General features: G+C 37.1%; 1 protein-coding gene across 3 annotated transcripts in view; it reads left to right on the top strand.

The window, feature by feature from the left end:
• ARHGAP19 (Rho GTPase activating protein 19) overlaps positions 1-18,159 on the top strand; it is a 46,897-nt gene extending 28,738 nt beyond the window's left edge. Inside the window, exons 7-12 of one of the 3 annotated variants that reach the window (XM_032491189.1) lie at positions 1,807-1,872; positions 3,297-3,488; positions 6,013-6,111; positions 9,473-9,583; positions 10,109-10,184; positions 14,194-14,588. In XM_032491189.1, the coding sequence (XP_032347080.1) occupies positions 1,807-1,872; positions 3,297-3,488; positions 6,013-6,111; positions 9,473-9,583; positions 10,109-10,184; positions 14,194-14,198 (549 nt within the window). In that variant the 3' untranslated portion in view covers positions 14,199-14,588. Of the gene's footprint in view, positions 1-1,806; positions 1,873-3,296; positions 3,489-6,012; positions 6,112-9,472; positions 9,584-10,108; positions 10,185-14,191 lie in introns of all 3 variants that reach the window. The other 2 variants (XM_032491190.1, XM_032491191.1) reach the window with 2 other exon arrangements.
• Positions 18,160-18,863: the final 704 nt, after the last annotated feature.

The following is an 18,863-nucleotide window of genomic DNA, read 5'->3' on the forward strand; positions in this document are numbered from 1 at the left end:
TTCAAAACAATACAACTGTTACTACTAACAATAAACCTCTATAAACCTGCTGATGGAAGTTTAAGATTTCCTTACAATTCCTTTTCCCTTGAATATATCTCATTAAGGATGTATATAGTCTGAATACAGTTTTCAAAAGTTAGATGGGATAATTCCTTTCTCTGTGATTATGTTATTGGTTTGATATACAGGTATATTCATTTTTGTGTGTTCAGTTTTGAGGTTTGCCCTTTTCACCTTTTGGATTTAATTTTCTGTTTTGAATCTGTGGTATATTTGCATGGTTCAAAAGTCAAAACTACACAAAAAGGCATACTCAGAGAAATTGCAGTCCTTTCCCTAACCATTTTCATCATTTTCTGGTTTATTCTCTTAGTGTTTATTTCTGTAAAAACATAAATGTGTATATGTGTGCCTATTCTTATTTCCTCTTCTTTCTTATACAAGTACTCTATACACTTGTCAACTGAAATAAAATGCACAACCTAAAAGTTGAGAGTTATGTTTTATTTGGCAGACTTTCTGAGGACTCAAGCCCAGGAGGCAGCCTCTCAGATCACGCTAAGAGACTGTTCTGCCCAGGCAAGGGAGAAGCCAGGATATATAGGAGTTTTTGCAACAAAGACCTGGAATTGGAACATCAAAAGATTACCGTTAATTAAAGAAAACGAGATATCTTGAGTTAAAGAATTTAGTGCTTTTCTATGCATGGGAAGGTACAAAGGTCTGGGCTCACTGAAATCATTCCTCTGATATGCACCTAACTATGTAGGGCCAGTATTCTGTTCTTCCATATCCTGAATTTCCTCAGGGTGCACCACGGTGGGTGGCTGCAGAGGCTGGTCTGCCTGCTTGTCCTCATCCTAGTTTCCCTCTGTTCACTGGGTGGCGGTAGCAGCTGTTGACTTGATGGCCACAGCATCCTTTGTTTACTGATACGGCTGGCAATATTTTTCATTCACACACTATTCCGTAATTTTTCTCACTCAACAGCTGATCCTGGAAATCACCCATATAAGTTCATAAGGTGTTTTTTCCCTCTCTCCTTTCTCCCATTTTTAATGACTGTATAGTACTGTGCTGTATGGATATATATAAAAAATGTATTTATCCATTCTTCTATTAATAGATATTTGGGTTGTGTCTAATATTTTGATTAATCTTATCCAAGTATGTTTGTATTTCTGGAGTTATATCTTTAGAATAGATTTCCAGAAGTTGAAATTTCTAGTTTAAAGGGTAAATGAAAATGTAATTTTTTTAGATGTTGCCAAATTTTCTTCCATAGTAGTTACATTATTTACACTTCTATTAGGACTGTATCAGGGTACTTATCACAGGACTCTGGGCAATATGTCAGTAAGCTAAATTCCTCCTTGTCTGTTGTTACCCCTTGTAATTCTAAGTGATATTTTCTATACAGTGATTTTAAAATATGGTTTAGAGACCACCTGTACTTTATAAGGACTTTGGGGTAGTTTTGGTCAAATATAAACATTACTACAAATGTCTATATTTTTGTTTCTAGCTCATTTGAGAAAATTATATATATATTTATATGTGCCATATATAATTGTAAAAACTACAGTAGTGTTTTCTCACAAACAGATTTCCTGTCAGATTTGTTGAGATATCTTTTTGGTGGCAAGAAGAAAGAAACTATGAAACAGGGCATTTTGAGGATCTTTTGTTTTTCCAGAGTAATCTACCATTCAGATCATTTTGAGATACACTGTCCTTATGACCTGAAAGAATTCTAGATACTGCTAACCATTTGTTCTTGGTTTTCTTTTATATCCTGCTCAGGCTCCTGCTTACATTCGGGAATGTGCCAGATTGCACTATGTGGGTTCCAGAACTCAAGCATCAAAGGTAAGGATAGGAAGGGGGGCAGGTACAGCTAGCTCAGTGGTAGAGCACATGCCTAGCTTGCACGAGGTCCTGGGTTTAATCCCCAGTACCGCCATTAAAAAAAAAAAAACTAAAACAAACAAAAACCACTAAACCCAATTACCCCACCCCCCAAAAAACAAACAAACAAAAAACACACACAAAAAGGATAAGAATAGGAAATTGCTCTTGACCAAACAAGGAGAGAGCTAAGATTAGTGAAATTTTAAAACAAAGTATGGAATCAAAGTAAAGACATAGGAAAATAAAATGTTTTTAGTGTTATAGTTCAAATTGTCTAGTCATTTTGAGATAAAGAAAAAGACTGGGAATCCAGCTATATGTTGAAATAAAAGTGCCCCCCCACACAGTCTTCCTGATTTCTTTCAGAGGTGCTCCACTGGTGGACGGTATCCTCCACATGTGAGTGATGGCATGGACTGTGTATTTAAAGTTTTTCATAAAGCCCATATGCATCCTTACAGCATATTATATAGACAATCTGTACATAGCAAATGTGTTAAGTATTTTTAGTTATAAAATTATGGTTTTATGTAATACATTCTTCTTTCAAGTTCATTGGGAGCACTCTATGAAATGTCTAAAAGACTTGAAACCATATGAGCTTAGAAAGCAAATGTGTGATGCTTATTAACAAGATTACATGTGATTATTGAGCTTTAAAAGTGAGAAGTTTAAAAAAGTTCACAATCACTTTTTGATGATTTCTAATTGGTCTGTCTTGGTTGGAAACTTAAGCTGTCATTTTATGCTGTTTTTTTCTGCTCCTGTTGGTTTCTACCTATTATTCAGCAAATATTTGGTATGACCAGGAAAACAGTATTTGATTTCAACTAGTTTAACTAGAATGTGGTTTTTCCTATAGAGTTGTTTTTGTTCCCCTACCACTGCTGTGTAGTTCTCACATCATATTGTCATGTGTGGGAAAGAGCACCAGCCAAGAACCAGTGCACTTGGTCTCTGAGATGGGTCTGTCACTTTAGTATCCAGATGACTTTAAACTTATAGCTTAACTTCAGTTTTTTCTTCTATCAAATGGGAATAATGATACTTACCTGCCTGTCTTGTAGGATAGCAGTTAGAATTATATGAGATTAAAAGATATTTTGAAAACTGTACTATATACATATATAAATTTAATTTTTAGTGGCAATATTCTAAATGAATTTAGATGAATTTAGGTTTTCTGGGCAGGTGATGGGAGTGGGCTGTTCGTATATCTATAATTGTAGGTTTTTCTTTATGTGATGATAGTATTTAGATTTTTCTTGTTCCTACATGTAAGAGTATACCATGTTTCCCACTTCTTTTTTTGCTCCAGGATTGTGGGAATCTGCAAAAAAAGCTGACAGGTTATATTCACTTTTCTTTTTAATTTTCTCTAGGATGATCTTGATCTGGCAGCTTCATGTCATACCAGGTCCTTCCAACTGGCAAGATCTCAGAAATGGAGCCGGGTAGATTCCTGCTCTCATCAGGAGGAGACCCAGCAGCGCACGGAAGAGGCTTTAAGAGAGTTGTTCCAACACGTTCACAATATGCCAGATTCAGCAAAGAAGAAACAGCTTATCAGACAGGTGCTGAAGATAGGGAAACAGTGATGGAGCTTTAGGAATGTGATTTATTTTGGTTGTATAATCACTAGGGAATATTATTAAGAATTTCATTTAATTTTTGTCTCTGGCCGGAGCTTTGGTTTAGCCAAGAAAACAAACTTGTCTATGGAACCTCAGTGGTGATGTTTGTACACACTGCCCCACTAGAGAAAGGAGTGGAGGCTCTTGGATTTCTAGAGTAAACAGAAGGCCCCAAGTGTGGTTAGAGTTTCTCTAATTTGGTTGTGTATGATATTTAAATCCTCCATATTTTCTTGATAAATTGCTTAATCTTTCTGAATTTTAATTTTCTTATTTATAAAATGATAATTGTAATGCCCATATTTCATGGTTGTAAAGATTGGAGAGAATCTATGTGAAGACTGGTGTAGCAGAGCAAAAGTTGTAGCTCTTACTAGTGAGTTGTTTGCAGTTAGAAAACATTGTAAATCAAGGCCTAGTCTGATACTAGAAATAGGAATTTTAGGGGCATGTTTGTTTATTTTGGAGCTATGGCAGCAAAATTAGGTCTCTCATTTGCCATTTTGAGACACAAAGTGTAGCTTGAGTAAATACTGATGACTTGGTTAGTTTCTTTCTCAGGAAATTAATTTTGTTTCTGTCCCTCTTGAATTTTAGCTAAAGAGGCAAAGTCAGCCTCTTGACTTCTTATTCATCTGCGACCTTCTTGAGGGATGAGCCTGTGTTTTTATTTATTTTTTATGCCTAATCTCAAGCATGATGCCAGACAAAAACAAGTGCTCAGAAAATGTTGACCTGAGCTGTTGTTAACAATTGACAAAATCCTTTACAAGAAATTTTCTGTCACTCTCTTTGAAGTTATTTTTAGATCTAGCAAATTGTGATGAGTAGTATTACAGATTTAAAGCAGTGTACTGATTTAATTCTTGTTAGAAACAAACCCACTAATTCAGGTAGAGCAGGTGTAAATGACTTCTCTCATCAAGAACACTAAGGGTTAAAGATAATACAAAGGAAAAAACTAACATTATTTTTACTCTTTTTAGAAAAACAGGAAATTATAGAGAAGGATAAAAAAAAATAAATCATTCATCCAACCAGTGTTTATTTTTTGAGTATTTCTTTCAGTCATTTTCCTATGTATATATTTTTACATAGTTATGAGCATACCATATGCCTTCTTTTTCTCTCCTTTTTTCATTAAACATTACAGCATAAGCGTTTTCTCATGCATACTTGCAAACTCCTTGCATACATTTAAAATATTGCCATTTATTTTTGAAACTATAATCTTACTATTTCCTAATTTTTTCTCCATGATTATAAAAATGATGAATAAAGAATACTTACTATAGAAACATTGAAACATCCAGAAAAGTGTAAATAAGAAAATAAAAAATCACCCATAATCATCCAGGCGTAGCCTCTGATAATATTTTGGAGTATTTCCCTCTTGTATTTCTTTCCGTAAATATGTATTTCACATTTTTTCCTTTTGCTTAATTGAGATTATCATATATATTCAGTTTTTAAAATATCCTACCCTTTTCATTTAACATTATATCATGAACATTTTCCATGTCATTTAAAGGCTGTAAACATTTTTAATGGTTGCATATTTTATCATATATAACCTGCTGTGTATATAGTTTGTCCTCTTTTGGATATATTGGGGAAATTAGGTCATTTTTTTAGTTTATACATTTTTGTTCATAAATATTTTCATTGCAGATTATTTCCTAGAAGTGGCATGACTGAAGAGTATGCATTATTTGGGGGGAGGGAGCTGATACATCTACTGGGTTCCTTTTAATGTGTAGGTTCCTCTTTCTCTCCCCTCCCTTTTCTTCCCCCTAAAAATTGCTGAAGTTTGTTTGTTTAAGTAAACTTTTAAATTTGAAATAATTTAGATTTGGAGAAAAATTAGAAAGATAGTACAGTCCCACATACCCTTCACCTAGTTCCTCCTAAGGTTAACGTTGTCAAAGCTAAGAAATTAACATTAGTACATTACTATTAACATTACAGACTTTATTCAGATTTTGCCAGTTTTAACACTAATACCCTTTTTCTGTTCTAGGATCCAGTCCAGGTACCACATTGCATTTACACACACAAACACACATCCTCTCTCTTTCTCTTTGCACTATATTTGTGAAAGAAACCAGATTGCTTATCTCCCACAGTCTGGATTTTGCTGATTGCATTCCTGTGGTGTTACTTAAGATGTTCCTTAATCCTCTGTATTTGCTATGAACTGGTAGTTAGATCTAACTCTGAGGGCTTGATCTGATTCCAATTTGATAATTTTTGGGTTTAATTTAATTTACCCTCAGGCTATTTAATAATTCTTGACTTCTTTTTGGCAGCATCATTTCTGCCTTTGTGATTTGTTTGCCAACCTTCTAATCTATGTATGTACAGATATACTTTTCTGGGTATTTACACTTGGCTGTTAGTTGTCACAGAATGCTATCTCTTGATGGGAGACTATTAACAAAATGTTTTCTATGTTTTCTTCTAGTTTAATAAGCATTCTGAGACTCAAACACCAGGACGAGAACCTTCTACTCCCCGGGTGCAGAAGAGGACCCGTTCACGGTCCTTCAGTGGCCTTATTAAGGTAGGCATGCTGTGCTGTTGTTTTCAGCATTGATTGTGAGAAAATTTTACAGTCTGATTTTTCTTATGCATAAACAGTTTTCTTCTGTTCTTTGGGATCCTATGAAGGGTTCATTTGTAAGGGGAAAAGGATAGAATTTGGGAAAGCTTTTAGTTTTCAAAGCATCTTGCTGTGTTTTAAATCGGAGAAGAGGCTCTATGATTGGAGAAGTAAGAAGTAAAATATATAAAGGTCCTTCCCTCTTTTTAGGGGCTGAGGGCAGAGTCCTCATTCCTCAGCAATATATAGAGAGAGTCTCTGTTGCTTCTTGACCTGCTTCGTGCTACACACTTTGTTGTGCAGTTTGCTAATGTTATGGAGAAGTGAGAAAGTTAACAGAGACTAGAGATGGATTTTCTAATAGGCTGGTGAGGCTTAGGTAACTCAAATTTTTGTGAAATTAATATCTTGATCAGTTGTTTTACTTCTTTTGTCTCAAATTCATTAAAAATTTTGTTTTTAAAATAAATACTTCTGCAATATATACTTCTGTGCTGTTCCTGCCTGCTGTGCTTACGGATTCAATCGAGTCTTCATGGATGATCTGAACTTGTAGTTAAGGGATATTGCCAGCAGGTGGCAGTAGATAGCTGATTTATGAGGTTCAAATTTCTAGGCATAAACAAAGGCAAAGTTTTAGTTAACTTGGAGAGAGATTAGCACTATTCTGTGTTCTTCTGTTTTTCTTTTTAAAGTTACTTTAACATTATTAAAATCTATAAATCCAGCAACATCAAGGATCTTTTTGCTTAAAAACTGCTCTAAAAAATACCTTGTTAGTTATATTTTTGCTTTAAACTGTAGTTGTTAGAAGTTCTAGTTATTACCATTAATAGACTTTTAGAATTCCCTCCCAACCCACTGGGGCCAACAGGTTTACTTGACATCAAAATTTTCTTTGCTGTCAATATCAACAGAGTGAAAAGGCAACCCACAGAATGGGAAGGAATTTGTGTAAAACATATCTGATAAGAAGTTAACATCCAGAATATAAAAAGAACTCTTACAACAACAACAAAGAAAATTAACCCATATTAAAAATGGGCAAAGGACTTAAATATCCATTTTTCTGAAGAAAGAAGATAAATGGTCAATAAACATATCATTATCATATTCCTTAATGACTCCCTTATCATTAAGGAATATAAATAAAAACCATGATGAGATACCAATTCACACCCATTAGGAGGGCTATTATCAATAAGACAAAAAATAACAACTGTTGGTGAGGATGTGGAGAAATTAGAACTCTTGTGTATAGTTGGTGGGTATGTAAAATGGTACAGCCACTATGGAAAACAGTATGTCAATTCCTCAAAAAATTAAAAATAGATCTAGCAATTCCACTTCTGGGTTTATACCCTCAAAAAATTGAAAGCATGAATATAAACAGATATTTGTATACCCATGTTTGTAGTGGCCTTATTTACAATAGCCAAAAGGTGGAAGCCACCCAAGTGTTCATTGACAGATGGCTGGATAAACAAAACGTAGTCTCTACCTACCTTGGAAACATTATGCTAAGTGAAATAGGCCAGGCACAAAAGAACAAATATTGTATTATTCCACTTATATGAGGTACCTACAGTAGTCAAATTCATAGAAACAGAAAGTAGAATAGTGGTTGTCAGGGAGGAAGAGTGTGAGGGAAATTGGAATTTATTGTTTAATGGGTACAGGGTTTCTTTTTGAGAAGGTGAAACATTTCTGGACCAGGTGGTCGTGATGGTTACACAAAAATGTGACTATACTTTATACACTGAACTGTACACCTAAAATTGGTTAAAGTGATAACTTTTTATTTTATGTATATTTTACCACAATTAAAAAAAAAAAACCCTTTGCTAGAACCCTAAAAGTGCATTCACCTGTTTAGACATGGCAAGTGAAATGAGCATCCTTGGCTCATTTTACTTGGAAGCTGTCATTCCCTCTGACTTCTCTGTTGTTGAGATGAATGGTAGCAAGAAAAGTCATAGTCAAATAAATGTTTCTCTCTGTGTTAGTGAAACAAATGTTTCTTTAACTGAAGTTAGATGGGTATAGTTTTCTCTTCACTGCAGTTTCTCTTGCAATTGGTTCTAGAAGCATTGCTAATTGTTGCTTGAAATGTAAAAATAGAGTATCCACTTGGCAGCTGCCCTCTTCTTTCCTGAGAGAGTGTAAGAGTTAATAATTCCATCAAGAGAAAACATTTTAGAACAACAGTTTTATACACAATGTTAGTAAGTTTTATAAACAGAAGGGTAAAGTGTTTTCATTATAAATGAAGAGACTTTCAAGCTAATAATACATGTAGGTTTCTGCTTAATAGCAAAAGTAATGAAATGTTTGTTAAAAAATTCATTGGAAGCTTTAGAGCCAGTCCTGTGGCTCCTCACATCCCCAGTTCAGCTTGCTTTGAGGTGTTATCTGACTTCTAAAAGGAGGATGTACTGGCCTTAATTTTCCGGCATTTCTGTGTTTTAGCTACTTGATTTCTATCCTGCTTTGATCCTTTACTTGGCTGGACTTTTTTCCTCCAAAGTTTCTCTCATGGAAATGATTTATTATATAAGAATGTTCCTGCTAATATTTATATTGTAGAGTTTTATGTTCTAGTTTTGATATGTTCTTTTTTTTTTTTTTTGTATTTTCTAAGGAGAAAAAAGGGAAGATTTCTTCAAAGATGTTAGAATTGTCACTGTCAACTGTTGCAGTAGGTTACATCAGCTTCTAAGCTGTTTAGAGATGAAAGAGCTTTTAGTCTTGCTCTGAATGTCAGTATAGTCATGTGATGCTTTTAAGAAGGCCTGTTCCCTCTCTTGTGGTTATATTTAAAACTCTTATAGAATTTCTTCAAATTTTCCAGTCCTGTGTGAGAAGGACATGACAGGGAAGCAAAATCTTAGAGTGGACCCAGTGTAAGTATCTCTTAGTGGGGAGGGGAGGAGGGAATTCTTAAAAGCTGCCAAAGAAAACATGTCTTTAGGGAAAAAAATTATACTGGTAGGTAACTGGCGTCTCTTTTATGGTCTCAGAGACACACTATAATTGGCCTGTATTAGTTGGTTTAAATCAACCATAAAGTTGCTTCTAACATTTCAGCCCTGTAAATGTAAGAGGGAAAGTGATCGCCTAAAGAAACGCAGTGATTTCAAGTTTTTTAGTAACATCCTTTGATCTCTCTTCTATACGATACCAGGGGGAAATTATCAGAAAGCTGAGTTTTTTTCTTTTTTTTTTTTTTTAACCTAAGAAGCTGTAATTTTGAAGGCTAGGATAAATATACTGTAGATATAGTAGATGTTTATAAATCAAATATTTTCTCCTCCCAAATCAGCGGAAGGTCCTGGGAAATCAGATGATGTCAGAAAAGAAAAGCCAGTACTCTACTCCGGAATCTTTAGCCATTGGTGAATTGAAGAGAGCCAGCAAAGAAAATGTGAACTTAGTAAGACACCATCCTTTGCATTTTCTCTGTATATGTGATCATTTATAGAAAGGAAGAAAATTAACATACTGTCCTCTATTTTACTATGTTTCTTTGGGCCATTCAACCATCCCCTTTTCTCAGTCTTTTTATTTATGCTGGCTCCCCTTTTTTCTGTAGGTTTTCATTAATTTATTCAACAAACACATTTTGAATTCAAGGAGAGTATAGCCAGTCATAAGCAGAAATGACAAGGACAATGAAACAGCTTCACACACAAAGTGCTGGAGGGAGCACTTCTTATTGGGAAACTCCATAGGGAGGGTCACATTTGAGCCAGGCCTGCCTGGCACTACATTACCTGTGGAGTAGTCCTTCAAGGACTTCATTAAGCCAGCAATAAAAGCAGCTAAAATTAATGAGATATAAATACATTAGTAAAACTGTTTATATTGAAATTGAAGAAGTAATAATTCCTTTTAGTAAAATCTGTCTATAGGAATGCCATTAGAACATTTAAGCCACTAAAAAATTTTCTTGTTACAGTTATTTTCTGGTTCTCCTGTCACGATGACACCAACAAGATTGAAATGGTCTGAGGGGAAGAAGGAGGGGAAAAAAGGTACTAATTGTACTTGGTCTGTGTTCTTACTGAATGTAGTTCTTTTCTGCATCTAGTCAGTGGCATTTTTTGAATTCTTAGTAGGTATGTTGTAGTCTGCAGTGATATAAAGATTACAAGGCCGGGTCCTTGCCGTTGAGTTCACTTAGCAGACGGTTATTGCGCGTCTGCTCAGCACTGTCCCAGGTGCTAAGGGACAGAGCTGTGAACACAGACCCACACAGTTGCTGCATTCTAGGACAGATGGGACACATGTGAAAAATATGTTAAGAATACTTGCTAAGCCAATTAAAAGCAAGTATAAACTAATTTGTGAAACCAAGTACAGGAATGCTGAGAAGATGCTCAGTCAGCATGGAATAGTTATGTACGAACCATTTCTGCGTAGAATTTAGCTTTGTTTATTCAATAAAGCTGTCCAGATAAATAGCTCATGCTGAAGGACCTTGAAAATCATATCACACAACATGTTTTTAAGGCTCTTTAGGGTAAAAAGGATTATTTAGCCTGGACTGCTGATTGTCCCAGGCTCAGCTGGCAAAGGGCAGCGGCTGCTGTGCTTTCCTCTGGAGAAGCCGTGGGCTCACTGGAAAGTCCAGGGGATTTGTAGTTAGACCTAATTTGAGTCATCATTTCTGTGACCTGGCAAAACCATTCTCAATTCATTTTCTTCTCTGAAAATGAGGATAGTAGTTATGTCTTCTTCCCAAATTTCTTATGAGGCTCAATTGACACAATGTTTTGGAAGTACATCATGATTGTTAAGGCATGAACAAGTAGTAGTAATTGTTACTAAAGAAAACTGGGTGAGTCTTGGTCTTGCTTTATAAGGCTTGCGTGGCAGATGAAGTGATCTCTGGTTTTACATGCTCTTTTACCACTGAAAAATGAGCTTAATGACTCTTTGAGACATCAGCAATAAAAAGAGAATAAAAGCCTAATCCTTATAGATAAATCTTTATTCTTCTCTAGAAAATTAGATTTCAGTATAGTCAGTCTTCTTACTTATCCTTGAGTGAATTATCTGAACTCTCTTTTCTTTCCTTGTTGCTGCTTCTGACTTCTAGACTGGGCTGTCTGATTGAGACAAGTTCGGTGTTTGGGTTACGTGTGTCTAAATATTTCTACCTATATCTTCGTAAGTCAAAAAGAAGTATAAGTTGTTTTTGAAGGACACATTATTTTGTATCAGTTACACCTCTTATTGCTTTCATTTCTTTAAAAATAATTTTTTTGTGGTGAGGTAATTCAGTTTATTTATTTATTTATTTATTTAATGGAGGTACTGGGAATTGAACCCGGGACCTTGTACATGCTAAGCGTGCACTTTACCACTGAGCTATACCCTCCCCCTGCTTTCATTTTTGAGGTAATTAAGAAATAATGTCTTGAGAAAGACACATATCATATGATGTCACTTATAAGTGGAATCTTAAAAAATGATGCAAATAAACTTATTTACAAAACAAACTCACAGACATAGAAAACAAACTTATAGTTACCAAGGGGAAAGTTAGGGGAAGGGATAAATTAGGAGCTTGGTGTTAATAGATACACACTACTATAAATAAAATAGATACACAATAAGGACCTACTGTATAGCACAGGGAATTATATTCAGTATCTTGTAATAATCTACAATGGAAAAGATGTGAAAAAGAATATATATTTATTTATTTATTTATATCTATCTGAATCACTTTGCTGTACACCAGAAACTAGCACAACATTGCAAATCAAATATACTTCAATTTAAAAAAAAGAAAAGAAGTAATGTCTTTCTATATTAGCAACTCTACTTTCAGAAGAAAGAAATGGATTTAAAAAATAAACCAGTTTAATATTTTACCAAAACGTTTTAGAGCAGGGATTCTTGACCTGTTAACTGTGGCCTTCCTAAGGGCTCTGATAAGGTTCCTGGTATTGTTGATGGAATTATATGTGTAGGTACATGTGTACATTTTTCTGGAGGAGAGAAAAAAATCGTTTTTATCACATTCTCAAAAATGTTAGTGATTCAGAAAAGTGGAGGCCCACAGATAATGAATGACCTCCCACCAAATGAGGCAGCGGCATTTTCACTTTTCCCGCTCCCTGCTCACTTCCTCTATCTAGGAACACCTTCCCTGGCTGTCATAATGTCATGCTATTCTCCTTCTCCTTTCTCTTGAGTTCTTTCCATCTCCGCAGTAGTTTACTGTCGTCCGCCTACCTCTCCACCTCTTCATGTCTTTAGTGCCCTGTCTTAAGTTCTCTCCTTGACCCTGCTCTTGCTTTCCCCTCTCTTAGCAGCTTGGTCTACTTCTGTAGCTCAGTTCTGTTCTCTGTATGATACCTGCTTCCAAGCCTGCATCTCCAGATCTGAACTCTATTCAGTCTCCAAGCCCACAGATCCAAGTGCCATCTATTTTTACACAGTGAATGCAATCCTAGATTTTTTTGATGGTGATTTTATAAAAGGAACAAATATTTTTTGAAGAAGATAATGAAATTTTATTATCATTATCAATAGTGTATTCCAAAAGACATTTATTTGGCACAGGGTTTCTCAGCTTGGCACTATTGACATTTTAGATCAGATACTCTTTGTCGTGGGGAGCTGTCCTGTGCATTGTATGCTGTGTAGTAGCATCCCTGGTCTCTACCCAGTAGATGCCAGTAGCACCCTTCCCCTAGTTGTGACAACCAAAAATGCCTCCAGACATTGCCAAATGTCCCCTGCAGAGAAGGGAGCAAGATCATCCGCAGGTGAGAACTGCTGATTCGGCACCTGCTTATTAATGGCCATTATTTTCAGCAGTCAGAATTTTACCAATTGTTCAAAGCCCAGCCTAAACCCCTACCTCCTCTTTGAAACCTTCTTTGGCTAACTCTGCCAGATATATTTTTTCCTTTGAACCCTTATTGACACTACTAAAATGTTGATATTTAATGTGATTTATTGTAGTTAATTACTTTACATGTATTGTCCTACCTCTGTAGCTAGTTTCTCTTCTGGAAGACAAAGGCCAGACTTAAGACTATATTTGTGGCCTCTGTCTTTTTTTTTTTTTTAATTGAGGTATAGTTGATTTACAATGTTGTGTTAGTTTCTGGTGTACAGAAAAGTGATTCAGTTATACATATATTTTTTTTCATATTTTTTTAAATTTTAATTTTTTTGATTTACAATGTTGTATTAGTTTCTGGTGTATAGCATCGTGATTCAGCTATATATAGATCCATATTCTTTTTCATTATGGTTTATTGCAAGATATTGAATATAGTTCTGCTATACAGTAGGACCTTGTTGTTTATCTGTTATATATAGTAGTTTGTATCTGCTAATCCCAACCTCCTAATTTATCCATCCCCCACCTTTTGTAACTATAAGTTTGTTTTCTATATCTGTGAATCTCTTTCTGTTATGTACATAAGTTCATTTGTATCATATTTTAGATTCCACATATAAGTGATATATGATATTTTTCTTTCTCTGTCTGGCTAACTTCACTTAGTTGGCCCCCATCTTCTTCTTTTCCTCCCAGTAATGACAGTGCCTTGCATCTAGTAGGCATTTAGTAAACAATTCATAGGCAAAAGGTGTAGTGCTGGTGAGAACATGAGTTTTGCATTCAGTTAGGCTTGGGTTCAATTCCCAGCCTTATTTCTTAATAGCTAGGTATCTTAGGGCAAGTTCATTTGTGTAGGCTTTAGATTTTTCACTTGTAAAATGGCAGGAGCATTACCTTATGCATAGGTTTTTGTGAGGATAAATGAGACAATGTCTGGCATAAAATGTGCCCTTAGTGAAGGTAGCTGTCATTGCTATTAAGATGATTTAATGAACTGAGATTAGTGCAAGAGGACAAAGTGATGTTTACTTGGTAGAGAGTAAAAAATTCTCAATTATCCTCTTTGACCCATATTTTATAGAAAATATTAAGTATAGATTTCCCTAGCTTTTAGGTGGGATATTCACAAAAAGAAATATTTCTAAATGTGTTTAATGCTTCTTTTTCTCTTTCAGCGTAGGGTTCCTCTGAAGGATCCAGAGTTCTCCTGTTGTCCACCCAGTTTTCTCTGTCGCGGGCCAGGCGTCATCACCGCTCATAGAGAGGCCTGGACGTGCGGCTTGCTTGCTGCGCGTCGAACTGTGAATGCCGGCTAACCCTGTGACCTGACTGACACCTCTACCCGCTCAGTGGGTGATGTCTGCACACTCTGCCTGCTGAACCAGTGCTAGTGCTGCTCTTTCTCTCCCATTTAAACAAAATGTTATGGGGATACCACTAACCAGCCAAACCAGCTTACCCAGCACAGTAAATGAGTAGAACCAGGCAGACTCCAGTGCTTATTCCATGTATTTGTTTAGGCAGATTCTGTTTTTTTAAAAATTTGAAATTTGTGCTCAACTGCCAGTGATTTAAAAAAAAGAAGTACGGTCATTCCTAGTGGATTGATGTTATTTTTAACTGATATTTTGGACTTTTCTCTGTATTGATAGTGTTGGGGGATCTTTTGGTTATTGCTTCTTGTTTATTTGTTTTTTGTTTATTTTTTTAAAAGCCATTTTTTGGATAGATAATCTTAAATGGGCTCTAAGCCAAATGTCTTTACCCTCTTTTTCATGTTAAGTTTGGAGAAAGCTCTTTATCTTATGAGGCTATGTTCCTTAATACCTGTTTGTGTCCAAAGAATTTATAATTTTCCTGGAAAATTTTTATCATTTCTTGGGCCTGAGATTGTGGGGTATTTGGCCTATAGTGTTGAAAAAAGAGAATTTAGAAGGATACATTATTTTAACAAATAATATTAAACTGTGTCCCTTCTTCCCTCTCCTTGTCCTCTTTCCCTCCCCCTCTTGCCTTTTCCTCATGTCAAAATAGTTGTGTGGTTGCTGAACTCATTTCCTTCATTCAGTTTGCTCTTGCCTAAAACATCTCTGGTGCCAGTGTGATGCCAACACTTCACCAAATCACTGTGACTCAAGGAGCGTCATCAACAGCTTAATAGAGCTTTGCTGAAATTCCTGTATGTAGTGGAAGTTCTGTAGTGGGACTAGGATGGGGTTGGCTTTGTGTGCAAGATGATTCCTTTCGGGTGGGATTATATTGCATCCTTCTAAGGAATCAGGTTTGCAAGCTGGACTGTCTCCTGAGAGCAAGCTGGAATCAGAGAAGGAAGTGAGCATCAGTCACTGCAGGGCTGAGAGATTTAAAGGAGAGAACATTCTCATTTGGAAGCAGTTGTGGCTTATCACAACGTTCAAGGGGGGTTGCTGCACGCCCTTCTCCCTGTCACAGTGGGCACAGGGAGTAATTTGGGGATGGCCTGGAGCTTTGACTGGGTTGGGGATGTTCACATGTGTTTGAGGTGAGCAATGTCATGGCTTTGATCTAGTGTGAGAACTCACTGCCCAGAGAGAGCAGGGCAGGTGAGAATGTTCGGTTTGTGCCTGCTCTGTTAGGTGTGTAACCGTTCTCACACCCTGTGTGCCAGGGTTGAGTCAGGCCTCAGTGGGGAGACAGTTGCCCAGCAAACTATGACTGGCTGACCTATTTTTAAACTGTTGAAGTGCTGTGTTATTGCTGAAATAAAAGATGATGCTGGGGAGCACAGTTTGGTTTTGTGTCCGGGTGTCAGTCCTCTCTTCCACACTTTCTGTTTTTTTCTGCTGCAGTAACAGCAGTAGAGAAGACTGTAAAATCTGGCCATCCGACGTGATAGATCGTGAACAGTAGATGGTTAGGAGTGTAAAAGTGCTTAGAAGACCCTTTCTCTGGAGCAGTTTTATATCATTCTTCTAAATAGTTATTAGCAGGTTCATTTGTGTAGGTTTCTGTTTGACTTTTTTTCTTATAAAATTCCTTGCACCACCTGTCAGTGAGTTCAAACAGAAACCCCTTTTAGTATGATCAGGCCAGGGTAGTGTTCTCCCCTTAACTCTATTACTTCCTTTCTTTCTTTGTCTAAGTGTCTCATCCCAGAGTGGTGTGGTCTGCTAACATGGTCTGGCATAAGTAGAACAGAGCAGTGACCAGATACCTCCTAGTCATGGAGTTCATTCTGTGGTTGTTTGAGGAAGGTAGCTGAGATTTGGGAGCTGTTCTTTGGCTGAATGCAGTTGGTAATCCAGGCGAGTGTTCCGGGGCTAGGGTGTAAAAGATGTTTGTCACATGCATGTGCTTTTATATAGCTCGCCCCTTTGGGCAGTTTATGTGTGTATTTGGGGATGTGTGTTTCATTTATTTATTAAATATGCTTTCGCTTGCTGTAAGGGTATGATAGGTCAGTTTTTTTTTTAACAGAAGCTGTGATCCAGTTGGAATCCAAATTTGAGAAATAAATAGCATAACCTTCTGCCTTATAATATGCAATTGTTCTAATCCTGTGGAATCTTATGGGGAACGCAAAGACAAAAACCCTTTTGACATTTGCCACAGGAGGCTTACTGTCATCCTTCTGACTTAGTGGGCAGGTATTATTGAGCCAGTATTTAAAAATTTTTTTAATCTGTTTTGTTATGTTTATTTTTTATGTTGGAACAGTCTCTTTGGAAATGCCTCTTATGACTTTTAAAATCGTATTTCTTTCTGGGGTCAGTTACAGTGGGTTTTGATGTGATGTCAGTATGGGGCAGTGTGTTTGTGCCAGAGGGCTCAAGCATAAAAACACAGACCACCTCCTTGATTCAGATCTGCACTGGGTGAGCTACACTGGTTCAATCAGTGAAAATCTTGGGCAGTAGAGTTTTGAACCTTTTACAATGATGGACTGTTGCACTGGGACCAATGAATCTAGTTTGAAAAACTCCACTGCAGTAGTGAAAGAGGATTAGGAGATACTGATTGTACCTGAGTGCCAAAACATATTGAAGGAGCTGGAACATGATGCATCAGAGCTGAAACTGCATTTGATCCTCCACATGCTCATTACCCTGCATGTCCTTCCAGAGTCAGTCAGGAATGACAAGGGGGTACCCTTGGGAAGTGTAGTGCAGGGTTAACTGCCATGACCATTGGGTGTTCCAGGGGTGGCTGTTTTGTTGGCCTGTAAGGAAGCCGGTCAGTCCCAGAGTGTCAGAGCAGAGCCATTCTCTCCTCTGGAACAGCAGCGTTTCTGTTCAGCTTTCCCCACAGGAACCGATGTTCGGATACGGTTTAAAACACTGCCTTCTAGGAGAACCTGTGGTCACTGGGACTGTGCCCCACAGTGACTAGCTGTGTGGCCATGCATAACTGGGGAAATCTTCTTTGGGGACGGGCTCCTCTAGACTTTATCTGCTTCCTCGCTTCATACAGGGCCTCACACAGATGCTTGAAGCTGACAGTTCTCATTCTGAAGTCTTTCTAAATAGAACTTTCCCAGGAGAGAGCCTCATCGCTGCCCTCCTCCATCTTGAAGCCTTGGTACTGAAGACAGGACCTTGATCCAAACCAGCAATTGGCAGGATTGCCCTAGAATTTGGGGAAAATTTAGGTTTCTGAGATGCACAAGCCTTTCAGACCAGTGATAACGAATCCAATCTAAAACTCACTATAGAAAAGCTGGCTTTCCTAAACAGCCAATGCTGGGGTCTTTCCACAGGTGGAGAGTAGATGGAAGGGCTACTGAGGAGGTGGAGTGCTTAACAGCCTGAATACTTGGGTTACCATGGAAACTGGAGTGTGGGAGGCCACAGCAGGTGCTAAAGAGCCCTTGAGCACTCCCGCAGACATGTCTGGGGACCAGCAGAACCTGTTGGGAAAAACACTTCTGCCCCAGGGTCCTTTCTTCATAGCAAGGGTTGCCTTTGCACTGTTCCCCAGCTCGCTCAGCAAGAGAAACGAGGTTTCTTAACTGTTTCACCATTTTTAATTTTTTTGTTCTTATTTGACTATATCCTATATATATATATATGTAACTGTAAAGAAACATGCATCGTTTTTCTTTTCTATTCATGTAATATTCTGAAATTAAATTTCTTTTGTTCCATATCCATAGACTTTGGTCTCTTAATTCACATTTGACTGATGGATTATTTTAAAGAGAGGTTGCCTCTTTAAAACATTTTTTTCCAGTTTTACTGAGACATTATGATAGAGGTTGCCTCTTGTTCTGAGGATAATGAAACCTAAGAAAAGCGAATCTTTGGCTTGTTTTCCAGCTGGGTACGTGGGTTCAGGGGGAGTAGGGCTTTTGGCTGATACAAAGTGGATTGGAACCTCTGGGAATTTTGAGCTTTCTAATTTCCCTTGGCTGAGTCTAGGATGCTTTGCACAGATTTCAGTTTCTTACATGATCTTTATTTCTTCGTTTAAAAATAAGTAGTGATAGTTATAGTCACAGTAAAAACCAAGTGACATTTTCACCAGGCCAGCAAGTTGTAGTGTTTACACAACTCTGGTTGACCAGTGTTTCTGCCACTTATGTTTATAAGTGCTTGGGCATGCTTGGGCATGTCCCTCATGTGTAAGGTGGGGACAATGGTATCATCTCTCAGATGGAAGGGCTTAGCACAAAAGGTTTGATCTGGAGTCTGTGATTGTGCTTCAGGAATCTTTTGCCCCTGTAATTCTATGTAAAATTTTGTGTGCGTTTGAATTTTTCTAAGGGGGAGATTTCAGGGTTTCCACAAGAATCCCAGAGGAGTCCTTGACCACTGAATACTGAGAACTGCTAGCCTTCCACAATGCCTGGCAGATAGCAAGTATTCAT

Source organism: Camelus ferus, chromosome 11, assembly GCF_009834535.1.
Source record: "Camelus ferus isolate YT-003-E chromosome 11, BCGSAC_Cfer_1.0, whole genome shotgun sequence".
Classification (NCBI taxonomy): domain Eukaryota; kingdom Metazoa; phylum Chordata; class Mammalia; order Artiodactyla; family Camelidae; genus Camelus; species Camelus ferus.